The 20,719-nt window shown below is 29.9% G+C and overlaps 1 protein-coding gene across 3 annotated transcripts in view; it reads right to left on the bottom strand.

Annotated features, from left to right (window-relative positions):
• LOC122271196 (pancreatic lipase-related protein 2) overlaps positions 1–13,789 on the bottom strand; it is a 40,613-nt gene extending 26,824 nt beyond the window's left edge. The window contains exons 1-2 of one of the 3 annotated variants that reach the window (XM_043051642.3): positions 13,656–13,789; positions 7,497–7,792 (exon numbers count right to left, since the gene is read on the bottom strand). In XM_043051642.3, the coding sequence (XP_042907576.2) occupies positions 7,497–7,792; positions 13,656–13,659 (300 nt within the window). In that variant the 5' untranslated portion in view covers positions 13,660–13,789. Of the gene's footprint in view, positions 1–7,496; positions 7,793–13,133 lie in introns of all 3 variants that reach the window. The other 2 variants (XM_043051641.3, XM_043051643.3) reach the window with 2 other exon arrangements.
• Positions 13,790–20,719: the final 6,930 nt, after the last annotated feature.

Here is a 20,719-nt window from a genome sequence, read left to right as displayed (position 1 = left end):
ATACAGAGACTTACAGTTATTAATATAATGCTACGTTTCCATCAAATGCACAAAAGAAAAGCTAAAGTTGGGAAAAAAATATGGAAAAAAAGATTCGTATCGATATATTTCACATTGAGAATTGATCTTAAAATGAAATACAAGTAAAGACACATAACATTACTAAATCACGTGATGGGAAATATTGTTTGCTCCAAACTAATAAGCCTCGCATGTTTTAATTGAGATTCTGTATGTTTGTTTTATAAGTTGTAAAGGTTTGGTTTCTTAGGACAAGTGCCTTATCTGGGCGTCAGCGGAAAGTTGACGTAGAGCTGACGCCAAAAAAATACTTTTTTGTTAGCTCAGCGTAAGCAGTCCGTCCAACGCATACATTATCTCTCATTGCGCATACGTTAATAACGTAAACAAACATTTATTTCGAATTTGTATTGATTTTGTTATTGTCGACCAAAATTGAGAGAACAAATAATGACTTCGTCCAAGAAAAAACACATTATAGCTGAGCTAAATGAAGAGTGCTATGTTTAATGAAGAAGCCATGTTTAATGTCAAAATCAAAATCTTGACTGATTTCAATGTGCTGTTGGATGTTGTCCGCCATTGCTTCTATGGTTAACGTCACGTTGTAATCCAACTGCAGTTGAGTTGGACGGCAATTGTAGTTCAAGATGAGCGTTCGATGACGTATACTATCAAACTCACAAATGGACCAATCAGAGGTTAGCGCTGATTTCCAGCTGACGGCGTCTTTTCCTAAGAAACCAGACCTTTTATGTCATTTTGAAATCGCCGTCATTTTTAAATGCTGCAAACTAAATTGAAATGTATTCAGCTTTTCCTATTTTGCCCAATATTATTTTAGGATAATTATAGTCACCCTATATGCTTGTATCTATGTAGGAAATTTACGAAGAATTATTCATTAGGCTGAATTTGCTTAGACATAATGCAAAAGATCTTTAAAAGACTATTGGATTAAAAGACTATTGGTCACTGCACTATTGAAATTTTCATTTTAAAATTATAGGAAAATAACCGGCAACAGTCTGTTCAACCATCAAGTTTACGGTAAATAACATTTTTTACTTTTGCAGTTTTGCAACCGTTTACTACTAGTTTGGCTGTGAGGCCATGATTACAAAACTATATGGTTTTTAACCATTTACAACTAGCATGGTTTCAAAACCATAGAAAGAAATTTAACTGGACATAAGAGTTAGGCTTTTCGCTAGGTAACAACCATTATAAAGTGCAGGAAACCGGAAATTTTTCATGTGTTGAAGGGAAAGCAGGAATTATTGTGGTGTCAACGTTGCCACTCGAACCCCAATCCTGTTACTCAAGAAACTGACACATTAGCCCTCGCGGCTATAATATATACTCCGTTGCAAGGAACTAAGTCGCTTCATTAGGTTGGCTTAGTTGGGCGATAAAAGTCTAGTTGTCTAACCGTATTAGGTGAAGCCAGTTATTAAACTGTTTTTTTTTTTACAGTTAAGATCTTCATTACCGTCTAATTTATGGTAATTCAGATTGTATGGCTTCGTTTGAATATGGTAAAAAAACAATTAAATAAATTGTGATTTAACAATTTTTTCCGATAAATTTTTAACAGTGTACTTTGGGCTTACTGAAAAATGCCAAAAATAATACAGGCTAATTGTGTCATAAATTGATATATTTCTTACCTAGATTACCTCTTAGAGGTATATGTTCTCACTGAAATAGGTTAGAACTGCCAGGTTAATTTGAAAATGCCACTGACTTTTCTAACTAGCTTGGTTATTGTAAAATGAAGGAGGCAATAAATAGTCAGATCATTTAATCTGTCTACTATATACACTATCTACCAATAAGTATTTGGACATCTATGCAAATGACTATATCTGCAGTCCTGAGATACGCCACACCCCCTTCCGGTATATATCGTGTAGGGAACAACTTCGGCATTAGTCCCATGCAAGATGCCTACTGCACTATTTTGGATGACAATGTGCTTCCTACGTTGTGGCAGTTTTACGGGGTGGACCCCTGTTATTTCCAGAATGACATGTTGCGAGGGTCACCAAGGCTTGGTATGGTGCCAATAGGGTTAATCGAATGGACTGGTCTGCCCAGACCTAAATCTTATCGAGAACCCCTGGGACCAGTTGGATTGCCGAATCAAGGGGTGTACTACCCGTCCAAAATCGGTAAAGGAACTTACATGTCTTCTCCAAGCCAAGTGGAAAAAAATACCCTTAGCCGTCACACAAGGACTTGTGGAAAGTATGCCCGTAGGGTTCACGCTGTAATTGCCTCTCATGAAGGCTCTACCAACTATTGATTGTGAATAAAGTTTGCTTTTCTTTTCAATCACACGTGTCCAATACTTATTGGTAGATAGTGTAATATAGTGCAGCAGAACACGCTCATTAACATAATTGGTTTCTAAATTATTATTAATTGCATAGAAGAACGTGTGTAGGTAATTTATATTTTTCTCTGTCCTCCCGTTTCCTGCGCTTTTCTTTAATTCTCCTCTTTAGAAAAATTATCCCAAATCACAAGTATTTAGAATTATGAGTTAGTTGTATAATAAAATTTTGCCGAAGAAAAGAAACAGAAAAGACCGCATGTAAGTGCAAGTTAATTAAAATTAAAGCTTAACCTAACAATTACGTATGTCTTAAAAGAAAGAAATAAGCCCTATATTAAAGAAAGGTAGCTACAATTCTTAAAAAAGGACACAGATAATTCTGACGAAGACTGTGTGCCAGCAATACCCACAGAAGTAATTTACCAGCTATGTTATTCAATGCATAACCTTGTACGTTATACTTTAAAAAATCAATAAAACAAATCTTCATTTTTTAAACTAAAAACCTATGTTATGTGAAATTTGGGACAGCCTGTAAGTTGCCCTTTTTGTTTTGATTGATTATTTCTTCCATCCTCGTTTTTTCTTTTTTAGTATTGGCTGACTTTTCTCTTTTATTCAATATTCTACAGTTCACTTCTCTTATTTGGAATTAATTAGTGCCCGGTATTGCTTGTGACTAGCTATTTACTTCAGTGACTTATCCGTTGCTACTTTTAAACTTAGCCAAAAAAGTAAGTAAAATTTATTTCTTACATAAATAAGGGTTAACTGTAATATCTATTAATAGTGCTAATGATCGAAATTCTGATTAAATGTTACCTTTAAACCAGATGCATTTATTATTGAAACGATTTGGTGACATAAAAATAACTAATTACAGTTTTGTGCCCATAGACATTGCTAAACGTAATAGCTAAGCCTAATCGCAGGGGTAGGAATCTAGTTTGGAGTGTTTCATTTTGGTTGTTCAGATTGTTCACGATTAACGATACAGTAATCTTTGTACTTTTATTTTCTTAAAGTTAAAGGTTTATGCCAAAAACCTAACAACTCCCTATGTCTTGAAAGAGAGAAATAGGCCCTATATTGGACCCACTCTCTATAATTTCTCTTTAATCGCCTCTCTCTATAATCTCTTTATAATAGCCTCTCTCTATAATCTCTCTATAATCGCCTCTCTCTGTAATCTCTCTATAATCGCCTCTCTCTCAGTTGCTTCAGAACAGGAGGGACGCTCCTTTTGAAACTCTTAGATTTGTATTATTTAATTCTAATGAATTAAATAAGTGTATGAATAAGTATTTATGCATGTGCAAAAAATTACTTTGAAAGCAGTATTGCTGGAATAGCAACAATAATAGCTATGTTTATTCCTATCGCGAGTAAAGTATTCAAAATTAGACGAAAAATATGCTGATATAACATTATGATAATTTTTTTGTGCACTAGGTTTTTTGAACTAATATTATCCAACATGAATATTTTATTTGAAATACAGTGCTTGGAAATTTTATGTGACATTTGAGAGTTTGTTATCCGAATTAATGATAAATATAAATTTTTTATATTCAGCTTCAAAAATTGGTTTAATAGCAATATTGAAATAACTAATGTGTATAGTGTTAAAATATTAATTATATGGAAAATGTAGACATTCTTTTTTTAGAGATGCGTTTTGGTGAAACATATATGTCCCAACTTCGACAGAAATACTGAAGTATAAGACACTAACAGTTTAATTCTGAGCAGGAAATAAGATGGCGTGAGAATGACTTTGCGAGTCTAGAAGTTTTCGAGCATTTAACGTTTGTGGCGTTATTCTGAAGACATTTTTGATTCATATCCCTTATAGGCTGATCAGAAAATTGGTTTGTAAAAGTATGCACCAGATTTTACTATTTTGTTACCAATCCTCGAAGCTTATTTTCCTTTTTTTGAAGTGATACTTCTTATGCGATTTCCAACAAGGTTGCTTTAAACGTTTAACGATACATTTTTATTGGCCGAAAAATCACGTCGTAGGATCCAGTTTCCCTCATTCATTTCCATATTGTTTTGGTTCTCACTAGCATAAAAATAATAAAAGTCATAAAAGTATTGTTTTCCTATTAATATTTTTGTTTGATTTGATACACGTATAACTTAATAGGGTAGTATTTTTTATTTTCAAATTTAGCGGATAACAATTGTAAAAAATGATTGAAAAAAATCCCACGGACAATGCGACGGATTTAAGGTTATGTCAAGGTACGTCTCTCATGATTATCAAGTGATTGTTAGGTTTTCTCTTTTCTAATTCGCGATCGCAACGCTCGAGTACGCCGTCTAGAGGGAGCCTGTAAATATCAGACATTAATTTATCACGTTTTCATTTACTTCCATCAAAGTCATTGACAGAATCAGACGCCATTTTTTAGCAGCAAATAAGAAACAAAATTTCCCTAAGGAAAAGGCCGAAGAACTTGAAAAAAATCTCCAGAATATTAGTAAATCTTTCAGGAACAGAACACGCCAAACATTTGAAGAAAAATTCCTCAATAATTTTTAATTTCTATTATCAACAAACTTGCAACTGATGACTTCCGATTTCGGATACTGTTACAGATGTGTGTATTAAGATAAAATGCATTTCTTCTGTCTTCAATTCATTACGAATTAAAGTGAAGTCAACATTGCTTTCGTCATTCCAGTGAATAAATATGAATTCAGAACATACAGAATTGTAATAGTTATAGCATATTCTTCTTCGTTATGAAATAGTATATATTTCTGTATCCATATAATTCGGAATACAACAATAAAAAATTATCCAAGTTACTTGAAATAGTGCCATTTGTGCTGATTCTTAATTAATTTTAGTCGTTTTCTTGGTAAGTATTTTTTAGTTTTGAAAGAATAAGTTCAAATAGAATTCAGCTATTCTGTTTTTAGCTAGATAATCAAATTCATATCAATTATAAAATTTTGCTGTGCAGTATGTTATCTAAGAGTAATAAAGGGATAAACTATGTATCTATTATTTGAGAATAAAGTTTTCAAACAAGAAACATATCATTTTGGAATTCTCCTGGAATTATAAATTAGGTAAGTGCAATGATTTTTACAATAAGAAATTTGCTTGTAAATATTTTTTTATCATTTGATGATAGTTCTCTACAGAATGCTTTTTTATGTCTGATTACAAACTATAAGAATAAGAAAAGAAACAATATGGAAGTTTTTTATTTCAATATGAGGAATTTTTGAAATCGTTTTTTTATCCTAAGAATTCTTTATTTTACGTTTTTTAGTTTGTAATTTTTTGATAAAAATTGTTAAAATAATCGTTTTGAAAAATTAAATGGTATAACATTATGTGTTAATGTATACTTCTTGCATATTCTAATGTTTGAAGTAATATGATTCAAAAAAGTATGGAATAAAAATTCGGTACTTACGTAATAACGCCACCGCAACTACAGATTTGGCGGTTTTTAAGTGCCACCAATCTACACCAAAATTTTTGCGACAAATCATAAAATGAAACACTTTATTTAAAATCAAAGTAGTTTATCGGATTTCGGTGGACAAAGGGCAAAATATTTCGCTTCTGAAAAAATAAAACTGCATCTTGTTCTATTTTTGGCAAATCCCAAAGACGCATTTTCGTAGCACTAAAAAATGGTACCAAAAATCGAAGAACAAATCATTTTGGAATTCTTCTGATTTATAAAGCAGGTAAGTGTTAATTTTTATAAAATAAAAAATTTTACTTTTAAGTAATTTTTTTCTTATTTGATGATAGTTTTCTATAGAATGGTTTTCTGCGTCCGATTATGAATCAAAAAAGAAAAAGCATGCAAGTTGTTTATTTTAATGTAAGGAATTTTTAGAATTGGTTTTTTCTTTTTTGCTTTGTATCGTAAGCATTCCTTGTTTTACGTTTTTTTAGTTTCTAAATAATGATTTTCATTAAAACTTAAAATTTTTTGATAAAAATTGTTGTCAAAGAACTTTTTTTACAAAATTAAATTGAATAAAATTATGAAGCTTATATATACTTTTTGCTTATTTTAATGTTTGAAGTAATATGATTCTTAAAACTATGGAATGTAAAGTTTAAATAGGCCTCTCAGGTTATATCATTAAATTTAGTAAAACTATTTCTCAGACATTAGGTTTAACTCTAATAAGAAGATACATATTTTTTTCTGTTTATTTACAAATATTTTTCAGATGTGTTTTGGATGTTCCTTCTTTAAAAAAAGCGATGCCATCTTGTTTTCGGTTGCATAAGAAAGGATATCAAACATTTTTCTTTTTTAAATTTAATAAGCTATGATAAAGAAGGAACGTTGCAATGATACACGCTACATTAAAGACGTCTCCAGAGTAACTGAATGACGGTTCATATAGAAATCGCAGGTATGCGTCTCATACAACAACGCCCCCTATAGTTCGTTGCGATCGCGAATTGCCATTTATATTTCACCAAATGCAGCCATGAGGGACATTAAATTATTTATTGAAAAATCTTTATTGCCACTATCCACTGCAGGTTCACAAGCTCTGGCAGACGTTACTGGTGATGAAATTGATTATAGTGCCTGTGTCACAGTTACTGCTGTTACTGTTACGTTACTGCCTGTGATACTTGCAGGAGATTTCAATGTGAATTTCTCGCTACCTGAAGCTGAAACATTATTAGCCTTCCTTGAAGACAAATTTGGATTGGAAATGATAAATGGTAGGAATGATCCAACAACCAAAGGGAAAACTACCATTGATGCAGTTTTTGCAAGAAATATTGAAAAAATAGAACTCAAACATTTCGTATCTTACTTTAGTTATCATAATCCTATTGTAAATGTTATAGATTTGGATATTTCTCCACTCGAAAATGATAATTAAAAGATGCGATCAATTGTGAGTTGTAAGCATTGCTTATAAAGTTTGTCTTAAAGAAACAATATGATTTCACTAAAAATCAATTTCTACCCCTTCCTATTTTCATTTCCACATTACGAAGTTTCACTTCTTCCGCGCCGGGGGACTCCACGCACTATTTTTTTTTTCTTTTCTCTTTTCATTGTTCCTCAATGTGGTCTTCATTATTAAGCATCTAAAAATTACAAAAGAATTTGAAGCTTACTCTCTGCCAAGCTGTTCTACACATTCCATCCATATAACCATGCGCAAGAAGAACTGTCTCTATGTCTGGATCAAAATCAGTGTCTTTAGGCAATTCACCGCCACATTTGTGCAATGGCTCAGCTTTATCTGGGTTTGTTGGCGTGAAAAGAACAAATTTTGTTTCTGGTGGATTGTGCCCTACTTGTGCAGTTTTCGGCTTAAAGGCATCAGCTATAGAAATGTCACACTTTTCGTGATGAACATTTTCAAAACAATCGCCTACTTGTTTCCAAAGACCAGTGAAAATATCGTAAGCTACAAATAAATATATTAAGAGATTAAATAATGACTATTTAGATACCTTATGAAGAAGTTAATTATCATTTAGCACAAGATAAGAGCCCATGGTATATCAGTAAAATAGTGCCGTATATGGAGAATCTCTATTGGGGTTGTAGTAATGATATATCAGTTTTCACTTATATGAGTGTCAGTTAGTTCTACCTTAATAACTAAGTGACATAGCTTTTGTTATTTAATTTTTAGTAAATTAATTTTTAACAAATTAATTCGAATTTCATGATGGATTTCTAACTCAGATCGGAGTACAAGACCATAATTCCACTGTATATGAGTGAACATAAATATTGTCATTGTAAATAGGGGATAATCTGCTGATCGTTGAAGAGCAAGCTCACAATTTTATGTTGCATGAGTTACTAGGACTTTTAATAATAGAATTGCATTATTAATTATCATGCAAGGGCAACTTTTCGTAACTGCCCTTACATGATAATTCAATTCCTTTCGGATGTTTTTGTTGAGTCGGTAAGTTCCTGTTGATGCTTCGTTATTTAAATATATATTCTCTTCAAAAGCTTAAATATCGCTATAAGAAATATTTAGTTTCATATACTTTTTTAAAAAAGGAAGTCTTTGATTCACTTTACGGAATTATTAACTTTGGCTATATTCGCAATAACTTAAGATTGGAAACTAATGATAAATAGTACGCATAAATAAACGATAAAACTAATTTTTGATCGATTAGAGCTACAAGCTAGTAAATCACTATTATAAAATATCTATTAAATTCTGTGAGAAACTCTTTCTTTGGGATGTAAGGATGTAGCGCGTGAATCGGTTGTATGTATATATATATATATATATATATAAAGATTCGGCCTTCTTGTATAGATATGTTAAGCCAGATTATCTGAATGATAAACTTGATTGTGGTAGCATAGTCACCAAATTAGTACTCCTAAAGTTATCGGAAACCTCGTGTTCATTGTTATACTTATTTCGTTGTTTATAGTTATGCTTTTAAAACGTGTTACTATTAAACTAAATAATTTAAAATCAACGGTAATTGGTAAAAAAAAAGTAAGTTTTGCCCTGAAAAGCACAATTAAAGGAGAAATGATGCTAGTTCACGCAAAAACGTAAAAAAACGCTAATTACTATCGACGCCAATGATACTTAGTTTTGATAATAATTACTAATATCTATAAACTTAAAAGCAAAATTATAAATAAAAACCAATACTAATTCGCTCAAGAAATAGTATTGACATCAATGATGTTTAATTAATTTTGAAATTAGGTACTAATTAAAATTAAAAAAGACTATGTACCAAAAAGCATAATTTATGGGGAAAATGTACTCATTCGTTATAGGGAACGGTAAAAATGTCGCCTTACGCCATACTATTATTAATACCAAGCATGCTTAGTTTTTTTAAACTGCATTAAGGTAACTGGGACGGTTTTAATCGGTACCAAAGGGGCTCTCTTATAGGTACAGTCTCCGCAAGAAAAAGGTATCACCCAGAATAACTTTCGTTTAATGATCGGATTTTCACGTACTAAGAGTTAATCTTAATGATTCTTGGGGGTGACCTTAAATATGCAAATTATGTAGTGCTAATTACTAATTAAGTTACGAAATCAGACACAAAAATGGACCTTCTCTGAATAAAAATGCATTTTTTTTTTACATATTTGGATTTTTAATCTTCAAAGCCGAAATTTGGGGAATATGGTCCCAATAGTTTGGTCAGGAGAGCGATCCAAAGTTCGGACCCCTTAATGTTAATTTCACTTTTCGCGTTTTTAGTCGTATTTTTAAAACTAATTAAGCAATTCCAAAAAATTGCACCCACTTATAAAATCCATTTACCCAAAGAAAATTTCATGAAAAAATAATTTTTAATAATTATTCATTATCATTTAATTTAATTGAGGATGAAAAATATTGAATTATGACCTATGATTTTTTTTACACCATAATAATCTGCATATTTTTCTATTGAAAAATGTAAAGTTTCAACTGTTTTCATCTAGTAGTGACTAATTACTAATTTTTTAATCTAAGAGCCTATGCCAACATCTTACATAAAACTAATTTTAATATCGAGTGAAGTAATTTAATATGTTGTGTAACTAAATGAATAATCCCAAGAAACTGAATCGAAAAGATAAAAACTTCATTGATTTAAAAAATAATTGATGTTAATTAAAATAGACATGTTTTGAGCGTCCGATAATTAAAGTTACCATCATTCACACCAGACGAGTCTTGAGGATTGGTGCTTATATTTGGACGCTTGAAACATGTCAACTTTTATTTCCCTCTTCATATTTTTTGAAGCTAGTGAAGTTTTTATCATCAATTATACTGTTTTACATTTGGCTCTTGATCATTATTTTGATAACGATTTTATGGTAGTAAGGTAAAAGTAAACATATGCATTTTGATATTTTATCAGGATTCCTGCGGTTTTTAAAAACGTATGAGGGCCGCAGCATCAATATTGTGACTATAAAAGTTATCTTCAACTTTAAAATTTTGAGTTGAAAAAATTAAATATTTTATCTTTTAAGTTTTTGTGCCCCCATTTCAGTATTTTAAGAACCTTACGAATTCTGTTTAAAAAGAGTATCGTATTAGACGTATGTAAGAAAAAGAAATTATTGTAACGGTATTTGGTGATGAATGTAGCTTATCGTAATTGAAGAACATGATGCGAAAATAAGTTTCAGAATGTATCGAAGCATCAGGATGCTATTTGCAAATCATCTTCATTCAAAGAAAACCATGTAACCTAAACATCTGGCAGAATGAAGTGATTTTTTAAACAATGAATCATACAATGTGCAACATATTATTTCAATATGTTCTTCTTAACCATAGTAAATTTCAATGTTTTTAAAATGACACTTAACATTCAGCAATTCCTTCAGCCATAGAAAAAAGAAATATCGTAAATTATATAGAATCTTGTGAATATGCATTAGAATTACTATACAATCTACATTTCATTTTTCAGGCACCTTTTTTTTGTTTCTTCAAACCTTCTTGACCAGAAGACTCGATTAAAACTGTAAAAATTATTATCCCTAAAATTTTGCATACAGTAATAATAATTTATGTAAATTTGACTTTAGTATGAAATCCTGGTATTAATGAAGCAAAAACAACATAAAAGGCCCAAATAGTATCAGATATAAAGTTCATGTATTCAAATTCTAAAAGCATAGAAAGTCATTAATTTATATATCGATTCAAATTTTCTTTTCAAAGGAGATAAAAAAAAAATCTTTGCTTATTAGACAAAAATCAGTTTAAAAATTGTCAATTGTCTAGAAGCTTCGAGTTACTTTCTATTAACTATTATTAATTAAAGCTCGCCGAGCAATCACAGAACATTATTTCAATTGTTTTATACTCCAAAATTAGTTGCTTAGCAACCGAGTAAAATTATCTACGCATTTCTCTCTTGAATTAGTCTATGGGTTGTCTTAAAATATTCATTTGTGGCTGTGACTTAACTTGTCCGTTTTCAGGGATTATCGCCAAATATGTAAATCTTCATTGTAACCCAATTTACGACCCAAATTTTCGAACTTTTGTCTATCCCGTCCCTATTTCAAGCATAAGGATTCCAAATATGTAAAACAAAAATATATGTTTATTCAGCGAAAGTACGTTTTTGTGTCTGACTTCATAACTTAATTAATAGTTAGCACTAATTAATTAGCATATTGAGGTCACCTCCAGGAACCATTGAGATAGACACTTAGTTCGTGAAAATCTGATTATTAGAACGAAAGTTATTCAGGGTGATATCTTTTTTTTTTGCTGACTACACAACATATTTTATTAGTAAATTTGATATCTATTAAAGCTGCACCAATACTGTGCATTTTTATGACTGATATTGTGGCAAAAAGTTTTGTGGCCCCTGGAGGATACAAGTACAAGAGAAAGCTACTTTAAATATCATGAGATGCCTTGAGCAACAGGGTTATGCCAGATGATACTGAATACAGTTAAAGCGCTACTAAGTACGTATTTTGCTTAATCTAATAGTGTAAAGCCAACGGGAAGGTCAAGAAACAATAATAAATAATTGAAAAACATTGAATTATTTTAGCTATGTATTCAGCTATGTCTTTAATATAAACTGAGTAGTTGCATTATAACCAATAAAATTACATTGATCTTGAATATGTAGTAATACGTTTTTTGAAAAGCAGCTAACAGTTCCACAATTTTAGGAATATTTTTTACACATGATGTATAAATATGATTCAAAATTATCGTAATTATTAAGAAAGTATTGTGCATGATTTAAATAATTATGTAGTTTGACTTCGAATAAAATATCAACAATGACAGAAAAAAAACTTGCCGTATGTTTTTTGACACTTTTCAAAAGGTTTTTGACTTGTCATGTCAAAAACCTAACTCCGGTTAGCTCTATATGTAATAATTTATAGTTATAGCAGTAGAATCATAATAGTTTGAGGGTGTAACCACAAATATGCTAAGTAATTTGCTCAAGCAAAATTTAAAGTTATAAAATAAGACACAAAAACATACTTCTTCTGAATAAAAATTTCTTCCGACAGATTTGAATATTTTAATAATATAGGGAAAGGGAGCAGCAATTCGGAAAATATGATAAAATAGTTTTGTCAGGGTAGCGGTAGAAAATTATAACTATTTGATGCTAGTTTAAATCTTTTGGTATTTCGAAATATCTTTAGAATATTTCGAATGAATCACGTACTTTTTCCACACAATTATAAAACTTATTCAGCCAAATATACAGTTTAGTTAATGAAGAAATTTCATTAATAGGAATAAAGCTTTAAAAATATGGTCGAGGAAGAAAAAATTGACTTTGAGTAATAAAGAAATTTCGAACACTTTTTTGGTAAAACATAAAGGCATTGTTTTTTCCTAGACTGATCTCTTTTCATATTTTAAAGACTAAAAATCTGTCCAAAAATGAATGTTTATTAGGCAAAATTATGTTTCTGCAATCAATTGCGTAACTTTAATGAACTTCCACAATGATTGACTTAAGATATGATCTTCATATCAAAAATGTTTTGTTTTATCCGAGAAGAATACCATCATTAGATCGAAAGCTATTCAAGATTTTCTTGTGCACATTCTGTTGAACAAGCACAAGTTTCTATTCTTGATTATTCTTAACACTATACTTTAACATTTCCAAAAATAATTACAATAACTATTTGAAAGGATTAAAAATAGGAAATAGCTAATTCAAATGATAAAAAATTTAAACATAAAATTGAAATTCATCTTTGAACACATTATATTATTCATTTTAGCTACTTACCATGGCAATGGGACAAGAACAAAAACAGACATATTTTACTTAGATGAGCAATCATTTTTCGTTAAATAATATTCTGATAACTATCAGCATATATTATTCACATTAGGTAACGGTATTTAGGTCCGAAAGTTTGATATTCTATTTATCCTACTTTCAAAAAAACTAACTTTTAACATCTTTTATTTTCGTGATTATTCTTAACTTAACATTACTAAAAGTAATTGCAATGACTTTTTGAAAGGATTAAAAATAAGAAATAGTTATTTTAAAAGAAAAAAATTAATAAATAACATAAAAATGAAATTCGTCTTTAAACGCGATACATTATTAATTTCAACTACTTAACCCGACAATGGGACACGAGCAAAAACAGACATATTTTACGCACACGAGCAATCATTTATACGCTAAATAATATTCTGATAACGATTGGCATTTATTATTCATATTAGGTAACGGTTCCGTAGGTCCGAAAGTTTGATCTTCCATTTATCCTACTTTTAACAAAAGCGAATGCTCTACTCATGATTCAGGTAAAAAACACTTTCCCTTCCTCAGGAAAATTATCCTGAATTCACGTTTCTTTTTGTTCAACTTGGGCCCTGAGAAAACAAAAATGTTAAAAACATCTTAATTGTGTAACAATTTGCTTAAGGACATTGCGAGATAAATAGATGACATCAGCGCAAGCGCAGAAATATCTCGACATAATTTTGATACTCCTCTAGATTGTACAATTGGTATCAATATGAATTTTTTTTTTCTCACGATTTGATGAATATTGGCTTGTCTAAAATATTTTTTGTTTCACGTGGAAATAAAAAATTTGCCCGATAAGCTGTGGATACGAGTTTTACAAGTGCAACCAATTAGAGATTTGTGAGAAGAGTTGGTCTGTTTTTATATTTTTTAAATTTGTAATGATTTTTTTCAATGGATTTTTTCTCAAAACATGTTCGTAAACTTACTTTTCGTAAAAAATTAAATTTCAAGCGTTATTAAGTGTAATTTAAAGTAGTCAAGTGTTTTTTCCATATAGAGTGAAACTGCTGACTTTATTGATTCTGTGTTTTAAATAAAATGCCAAATATTTTAGTGCAATCACGAAAATTTTTCAAAACACATACCTTAGTTAGTTTTCAATAAAATATTACATTCCAGACTTTAAATTAAAATGGTTTAACGTTTTTCATATATGGAAAAGTTAATGACTTCAGAAAGGATGTTTTTTTTTTTTTTTAAATTTAAGTCAACTGCATTAATGCCAAATATTTTTGCTCTTTTGTGAATTTTTTCAATACGTTTTTCAATCTCTAAAGAAAAAAAAAATATTTTTGACTTTACAAAAAAGTATTTTTTTTTAATTTCCTATGAGCTGCACAATCAGTCTTCCCGATGAGCAGACCTAGTGCGTTCTCCAGAAGTGGTATCCACTCTTTCAGGACCACCACAATGGGTGAGATACCGTTGGCCATGTTAATTTGGACGTCTAGTTTCTGCCACACTAGATGGCAGCACCCAGACTCTATTTGGATGCTAAAGTGTTACAAAAAAGGTAGTATTATGTCTTTTTTCTTTAAAGTAAAGCTGTTATCTTGAGACATTGCGGTTTTTTTGTTGTTGAAAAAGTTTAAGTTCACTGCATTAATATCAGGTATTTTAGCTCACTCATGAAAAGTTTCAGATACGATAATAAATTTTTAATAAAAATTATATTTCACTACTACTGGTACTAATTGTTACAATTCTGGTATTAGTAAAAAGTTTTTTAATTTTCTTAAAATTATTTTACTTAAAATTAAAAGAGAGAAAAATATTGTTATAGAAAGTAACGTTGATTTTTTGTTGGATTATATCAATAATAATGTAATTTCTAGTATTAATACTTTTGATTTTGAAAATTTGTACACCAGTATTCCACAAGCACAGATTACTGAAATTCGTTGCGGCATTTTAGATAAATATTTATTTAATGAGAAAATTGATAAATCTTATTGGTTGGATTTATGTAGGTTTAATCTTTTTGAGAATGTACTTTTTAATGGTCTGGATTTCTATAAACAAATTATTGGAATTCCACAAGGTAATTCCTTTTCTGGTGCTTTTGCTAATATTTCTTTATATTTTTTTTGTAGCTAAATTTCTTGAGTTAAATGATTTTAATGCTTTTAGATATATTGATGATTCGATTTTGTTTAATTGTGATAGTTATGATTCTATTTTTAGTATTTATCTTAAAGATTTGGTTTTGAAAAAAACTAATGAAAATTGCTTAAATGTTGAATATTTAGATTTTAAAATTGATATTGTTGATAAAATAATTAATAATATTTTAATTATTTTATCAACAATTAATTACTACAATTAATTGAATTAATTCCTTTTCTGGTGCTTTTGCTAATATTTCTTTATATTTTTTTTTGTAGCTAAATTTCTTGAGTTAAATGATTTTAATGCTTTTAGATATATTGATGATTCGATTTTGTTTAATTGTGATAGTTATGATTCTATTTTTAGTATTTATCTTAAAGATTTGGTTTTGAAAAAAACTAATGAAAATTGCTTAAATGTTGAATATTTAGATTTTAAAATTGATATTGTTGATAAAATAATTAAAACTGGTGTTTTTGATAAACGAAAGGCTTTTACATTTAAACTTATTTTTTTCTGTAACTTTAATACTAATTTGTGCAATAAATTTTCAAAAATTTAGTTTTTTCTCAATTGTTTGAAGTTAAAAATAATTGCAATAACGTTCAAGGTTTTCAGGAGGCTGCGAATACTTTTTTGAGATATTTGAGAAATAATGATTTTCCTTATAATTATTGAATGTTAAATTTTTGATTAGGAAAAGGATTGAGGAATATTAGTTTATTATTTCCCTTAACAGTGCGAAATTGAAGTCTTGCTGAGCAGCCCCAGTTAAGCATTATATTAATCTGTTACGTAAACTTTACCTTTCCTATTCTTCTCTTTTTCTTCCTACTGCGCATTTTAACGTTGTTTTCTTTTATTTCAAAGTTTCTTTTACAATGAGTTAGTTTCCTGAAATTGCTGTTTGACCAGTTTACTGTGAGTTTTTGTATTTTCATTTTTGTATTATATATTCTCAAGATTTCGTTTGAAATTTCTCTTTGATTTGATTTTATGTATTTCTTGTATTTCTTCCTGAACTTTTTCAAAACCTTCGGGGTACTGAGGGAGCAAATTTTGACATTTGTCTCTCAATATAAAAGGTTTTGTTCTATGGCTTCCGGAGCTGGTACCCCTGAAGACGTCGGCTTCGGTGGCTATATTTTTATTTCCATTGTTTTCATTTTTTTCTTTATTGCTCCAATTACCACAAATTTACTTTTCGATAAACTACCTACAAAGTTTATATTCTCTGCTCATAGTAAAATAAATCATAAATTAAAAGAAAATAAGTCAGAGAAAATGAAAATATGGCATGAACACTAAATTATAAATTTTATAGTGTTAACTCTACATCAACTAAATGTTTCATTTTAGAATTCCTAGGGGGCTCTGATATGTTTGAGAAGTTCTTATTTTTCATTTATGGTTCCTATGCAATTCAAAAATAGTTTATCACGTTTCCATTACATGTACTATCCGAATCACACATCACAATTACCAGGTGATTTCAGAAGTACATCGTATTAGCGAGATTTATTGCACGAAGTGATTTATATTCTATCTATTAGCGAATCCCATTTCACGATTCGTACTGATGCCATGTGAGATTTACACAAGACTAACATTTGTTGCTAATCATTCGCAGTCACGATTTAGGGTAAGTTTTCATTTAATATAATCAAAAGAAATGTCTTTAGATGTGACTGAATGACAGTCGGATAACGACACGTGTCGAATAATTAGGGTTCTAATATATAGATTGTACTGTCATTAGCATTTCAATTAGAGTAAAAACTTAAAAATCACCAATAGTTTTAAAAAATAAATATACATATACTATCTTAAATATTACGGCAACTATGTCGAAAGATTACTATAAGGGGGACCGGAAAATAATGTCGTTTTGGCGCATTATATCAACGTTAGTCGTAAAAACCACTTTATTTTTTCCGATCCATTTCCAATCAGGCATTGAAAGGTTGTTGCTAACGAGGGTGAATACATTATTGATTATAAATAAAATCTTGACAACAATATCAAATCCATCGAAACTTCATTACTTTCCGCTCCCCCTAATATTATTAGTGCATTAAAAACACTTTTATTTTCAAATACACCATACATTTCTTCGAAGCTTTAGTGCTCGTTGTAAAGATGGCGGTAGGTAAGAAGTTTGATCACGAAAGGGATTGCAGTTTTAGGAATGAGCAGAGTTCCTGATATCTAACTCTTTGTTGAAAAGTTACAGCGCAACAGCTGAGTTGCGAAAGAGCAAGATAATGGAATGGTTACCATACTTGGCGACGCTCTCTTCTCCACAATCTCTTTCTCTAGGTTAATAACTTTTAGCTTTTACAGTGGTTTTCATTGGTATTTTAATGTCTTTTTTAAGTTTCATGAGATATTTAAGTCAAAGGCATGCTAAAAACGAAATTAGAAGGAATAGAATTTAAATTAAAAGAGAAAATTATCGATAACTTTACAAAAATTAAGTTGTTAATTTTTTAAAATTATTTTTTTAAACATAGTTCTTGTTACTTAAATAAATATTTTAATATTAATATAAATAACTTTTTTATTTTATTATTTTTTCTAACATCTAACGAGGTTAGATGGAAGTAACTCCAGGAATGAATATTGTTGCGATATAGATAGTATATCGCAACGTATCCTATCTATATCGCAGCAGTACCCATCGCATAGGATATCGCAGCATATCCTGCCTATACCGAAAAAGATATCAAAGACTGTAGTCAACAATTTTCTAAAATTGAAAGACAATTGTAAAAAGTATACCGGGAGTAGACCAAAAGCTATGTCCTCGCAAAATTCAAAAAGAATTTGCAGACTTGCATCGACTGGAATAGAAACTTATGCGAGTGACTAGTTTAAATTTCTTTCAAAAAACGATGCAATTAGAAATGGTATTGGTTATTGCAATTACATAAATTTTCAGGCTTGTGTGCTCAAAATAGGCTTATAAACCTTAGTCATATAGAAGAGGACAGATAGCACAATAGGAGAGACAGCACCAAGTCTTAGAAATAGTATATTTATAGTAATCTGACGATTCGTTTTGGAGCGTTATGCTTTATAAACGCGCTTGTAGCTCTCATGGATTAAGAGAGATGAAATTGGAGACTGAGTCGTTCAGAAGCTTAGAATTAGAAGGTCTGGAAGATTCAATTATGCAGCAAAATTGGCTAACCCACCGTTGCTGCTATAATGTTTATCCTAAACTCTTAAATCAGTTACCTCAGTGGTGCCACCTGTAGACAAAAATTTATTTTATTTTTCCCATACTATCTCTGCAATATATTATTCTTACTTGATAAATATTATTCCTTACGTTTCAGAAATTTAATTATTTATTACACTTTCCGCCTATTTTATTGACATAAAATGAGAAGCACATTTATATTGTAATGCACATTTTCGTTACCTCTTGTATTGCTTCTACTTATTATTTTTATTTTATTTTATTATTTTACTATTGTATGTCTATGTAGTACCCTTATACCTAAATTTTACTCTCTTTATTTTGCAAACTTCTTTTAACAGCAAATAGAGCTATGAACAAGCATGCATGAGGTTATCTTTTTAATATTTGAAAAAAAAGAAAAAAGAATTCTCTATAGTCGGATACCTGCAAGTGACATAATCGTATCTATTCAGGTTCGAAACGTTCGCGGGACGTTACTTGCTGGTATCCATTTCCATTTAAACGTTTAAATCACATGTTTGAGCATAATCACTTCAATTCTTCTTGAGTTGCAAGTACCCAATAAAATTTAAAATGCTATTTAAAGCTTAACCAATGAGAAAATTGCTTTTCTCAAACGGCTTTACCGAACTCAATTCGTGATCGCAACACTTGAATACGCCCTCTAGAGGGGAGGGTATTTTCAGGCTACTATTTATTAAGCTTTTATTTAGTTCTATCAGAATCATTGGTAGAGTAGAACGCCGTTTTTAGCAACAAATAAGCAAAATTTCTCTAAGGAAAAGGCATAGGAATTTGCAAAAAACGACCTAGAATATTGGTAAATCATTCTAAAACAGAACACACCCAACATTTGAAGAAGAATTCCTCAATATTTTTTTCCTTTCTATTATCAACAAGCTTTCAACCGAATTTTCAACGATAATTTTCAACCGATTTCATGATCGCATTCTGTTACAGATGTGACTATGACAGTAAAATACATTTTTCTTCATTTCATCAATAAATTTTTTTTCAATTCATCAATACATTTTTTTTTCAATTCATCAGTCTTCAATTCATTATAAATTGAAGTGAAATTACCATTGCTTACTTCATTCCAAGGAATAAATGTGATTTCAGAACGCGCAGAACAGTAATAGTTACAGAATATTCTTCTTCATAGACTGATACATATTTTTGTATCTATATAATTCGGAAAACAATAAAGAATCATCCAAATTACTTGTAATAGTATCATTTGTCTTGATTATTAATAAGTTTTTATCGTTTTCTTGGTAAGTATTTTTAATTTTGACTGATTAATTTCAACTAGAATTCAGCTGTTCTGTTTTTATGTTACAAATTGAAATTCACATCAAGATCTTACAATTTTTAAATTTTTTGTGTGGTATGCTATCTTAAAATAATGAATTGATAATCTCTGTATATTATATTATTTGAAAATAAAATTTTCAAACGAAGAAGATTTAATTTTTTCAATTATAACTTGATAATAGTTCTCAACAGAATGATTTTCAACGTCTGATTAAGAATAAAAAAACAATATGGAAGTTTTTTTATTTCAATAGGAATTTTTAGAATCGTTTTCTTTTTATATTAAGTATTTTTTAGTTTTTTAGTTTATAAACAATGATCTTTCATTAAAACTTTAAATTTTTTGATAAAAATTGTTGTCAAAGAACTTTTTTTTGCAAAATTAAACTAATTAACATTATGGTTTACCGTATACTTCTTTAGCTTTTTAGCATATTTCAATGTGTGAAATAATATGGTTCAGAAAAGTATGGAATGGAAAGTTTAAATAGACCTTTCATATAAGATCATTAAATTTTGTAGAGTGATTTCGCATGCATTAGGTTTTAACTCTAATAAGAAGATACAATTTTTTTTAAGTTTATTTACAAATATTTTTCCGATGCGTTTTGGATGTTCCTTCTCTAGAAAAAAAGAGATTCCATTTTGTTATCACTGGCATAAGAAAGAATATAAAACATTTTTCTTTTTTAAATTTAATAAGCTACAATAAAGAAGGAATGTTACAATGCCACACGGACGGAAGTCCAACTGATAATTGTGTTGTTCTGTCAGCAGTAATTAGCCTCAAATAACAACGCCCCCTATAGGTCCTTGCGTTCGCGGACATTTGAAAATTTCGACTGAATTTTAGGATTGCGGGCTAAATTTGTCCCTTGCAGACGATGTCCGACATTCAGGATGACTCAGT

This window comes from Parasteatoda tepidariorum, chromosome 8 (genome assembly GCF_982258835.1).
Source record: "Parasteatoda tepidariorum strain Cologne lab strain chromosome 8, Ptep-v5.0, whole genome shotgun sequence".
NCBI lineage: Eukaryota > Metazoa > Arthropoda > Arachnida > Araneae > Theridiidae > Parasteatoda > Parasteatoda tepidariorum.
This window is presented reverse-complemented; position numbering and strand designations above follow the sequence as displayed.